The sequence below is a fragment of the Entamoeba histolytica genome, genomic scaffold, assembly GCF_000208925.1.
Source record: "Entamoeba histolytica HM-1:IMSS scf_1104750519289 genomic scaffold, whole genome shotgun sequence".
NCBI classification, from domain to species: Eukaryota; Evosea; order Mastigamoebida; family Endamoebidae; genus Entamoeba; species Entamoeba histolytica.
In genome coordinates, this window is record NW_001915911.1 from 1 (window position 1) to 1607 (window position 1607).

Sequence of the window (1607 nt, forward strand, 5' to 3'; positions counted from 1 at the left end):
GAAGAAATTAAATAATATTTTTTTTTGAAATAATAAAATATTTGATAAAATACTTCAATTGTTGTTATTCAATGAAAATTCACCATAATTTCAATGTTAAAAGATAGAATTATGACAAATTAAATAAACACAATTTCATGAAAAGAATAAAGAAAAATAATAAATAAATCAAGAAGTGGATATATTCAAAAGAAGAATGATAAATGAACAACACTCAACAAACACAATTGAATTATCTCATTTATTTATATAAAATAATGTGAATTATTTATTAATCTTTAAATAATACTTTTATATCCAATTTGAATATTATAATTAAAATAAATTATGTTATTGTGTTAATAGAATTATTCATTATTTTTGAATAAAATTTAAATATAAATATAAATTAAAAGATGTTATAAATAATTTGTACAAACACATTTATTTACACATAACAGTGAAATGAAAATATACAAATAAAAACATCATTTGAAAAAGACAAATAATATGAGGGGGTTATGGTTAATAAACAAAAAGTGAATTAAAAAATTCAGAAATAGTTTGTAATATCATTAAATAATAAACAAAATAAAATAAACGTCATTCGACAAAAACAAAAATAAATATAAATCACTGAACTAATATTTAAATAAATAGGAACTAAAAAATAAATAATGAGTTTACAAGAAGATGAATTAAAACAAAAACAAACCAAATTACTTTTAATTGGAGAATCAGGAAATGGGAAAAGTTCACTTGGTAATTTCATTTTACAGAAGAATGTTTTTGAAGTTAGTGGTAGTACAAAACCAGTTACAAAAGAAGTTGTTAAATGTTTTGGAAAAGGAGATAGAAGTGATGTAGTTGTTATTGATACACCTGGTTTTAATGGTACTGATAATTTTGATAATGAACATATTCAAAATATTGTTAATTGTGTTAGAGTTGAAGGGTTACAAGGGATTATATTAACAATAAATTTTCATAACCATAGATTTACTGATAATATTAAACAAATTATTAAAATTATAAATGATGTTTTTCCAATAAAAGACATTTGGAAACATGTTTGTATTGTTTGGACTGAATGTGAGAATTCTCTTCCACCAAAGAAAATTGAAAAAGGTAAAATTAACAAAGAACAATTCAAAGAAAACATAATTTCATTTATAAACCAAATAAATAAAACAGATAAAGAATTTGATATTCCAATGTATTTTGTAGATTCACAACCAGATGAAGACTATGATAACAGAAGATCAGAAATAGAAATAGAAAGATTAATTGAATGGGGAAGAGGATTAAAATTAGTTGATGAAAAAGAAATTAATAAATTAATCTGTGAATACAAAGAAATTAGAATTGAAGAAAAAAAAGAAAAAGGTAAAATAATAAAAGAAACAGAATATAGTATAACATATGAAATAAATACATACAGAAGAGAAATTAAAATCAAATATAATGGAAAAGAAATAGTAGGTGAATGGAAATTAATTAGTACTAGAACTATAACAGAAAACAAACGTAATACAAATCAATCAGATTGTGTTGTGGTGTAATTGATGAAATGATAATATTAACTCAATATTTGATTATTTGAAATAAATTTGTTACAAATAATAGAA

General features: G+C 20.8%; 1 protein-coding gene across 1 annotated transcript; it reads left to right on the forward strand.

Annotated features, from left to right (window-relative positions):
* Positions 1-656: 656 nt before the first annotated feature.
* Positions 657-1541, forward strand: EHI_199470 (AIG1 family protein; the record flags this gene model as incomplete). Its single annotated transcript, XM_643240.2, has 1 exon — positions 657-1541. One exon carries the CDS (start codon positions 657-659, stop codon positions 1539-1541), a length of 885 nt encoding a protein of 294 aa, XP_648332.2.
* Between the last annotated feature and the right edge of the window lie 66 nt (positions 1542-1607).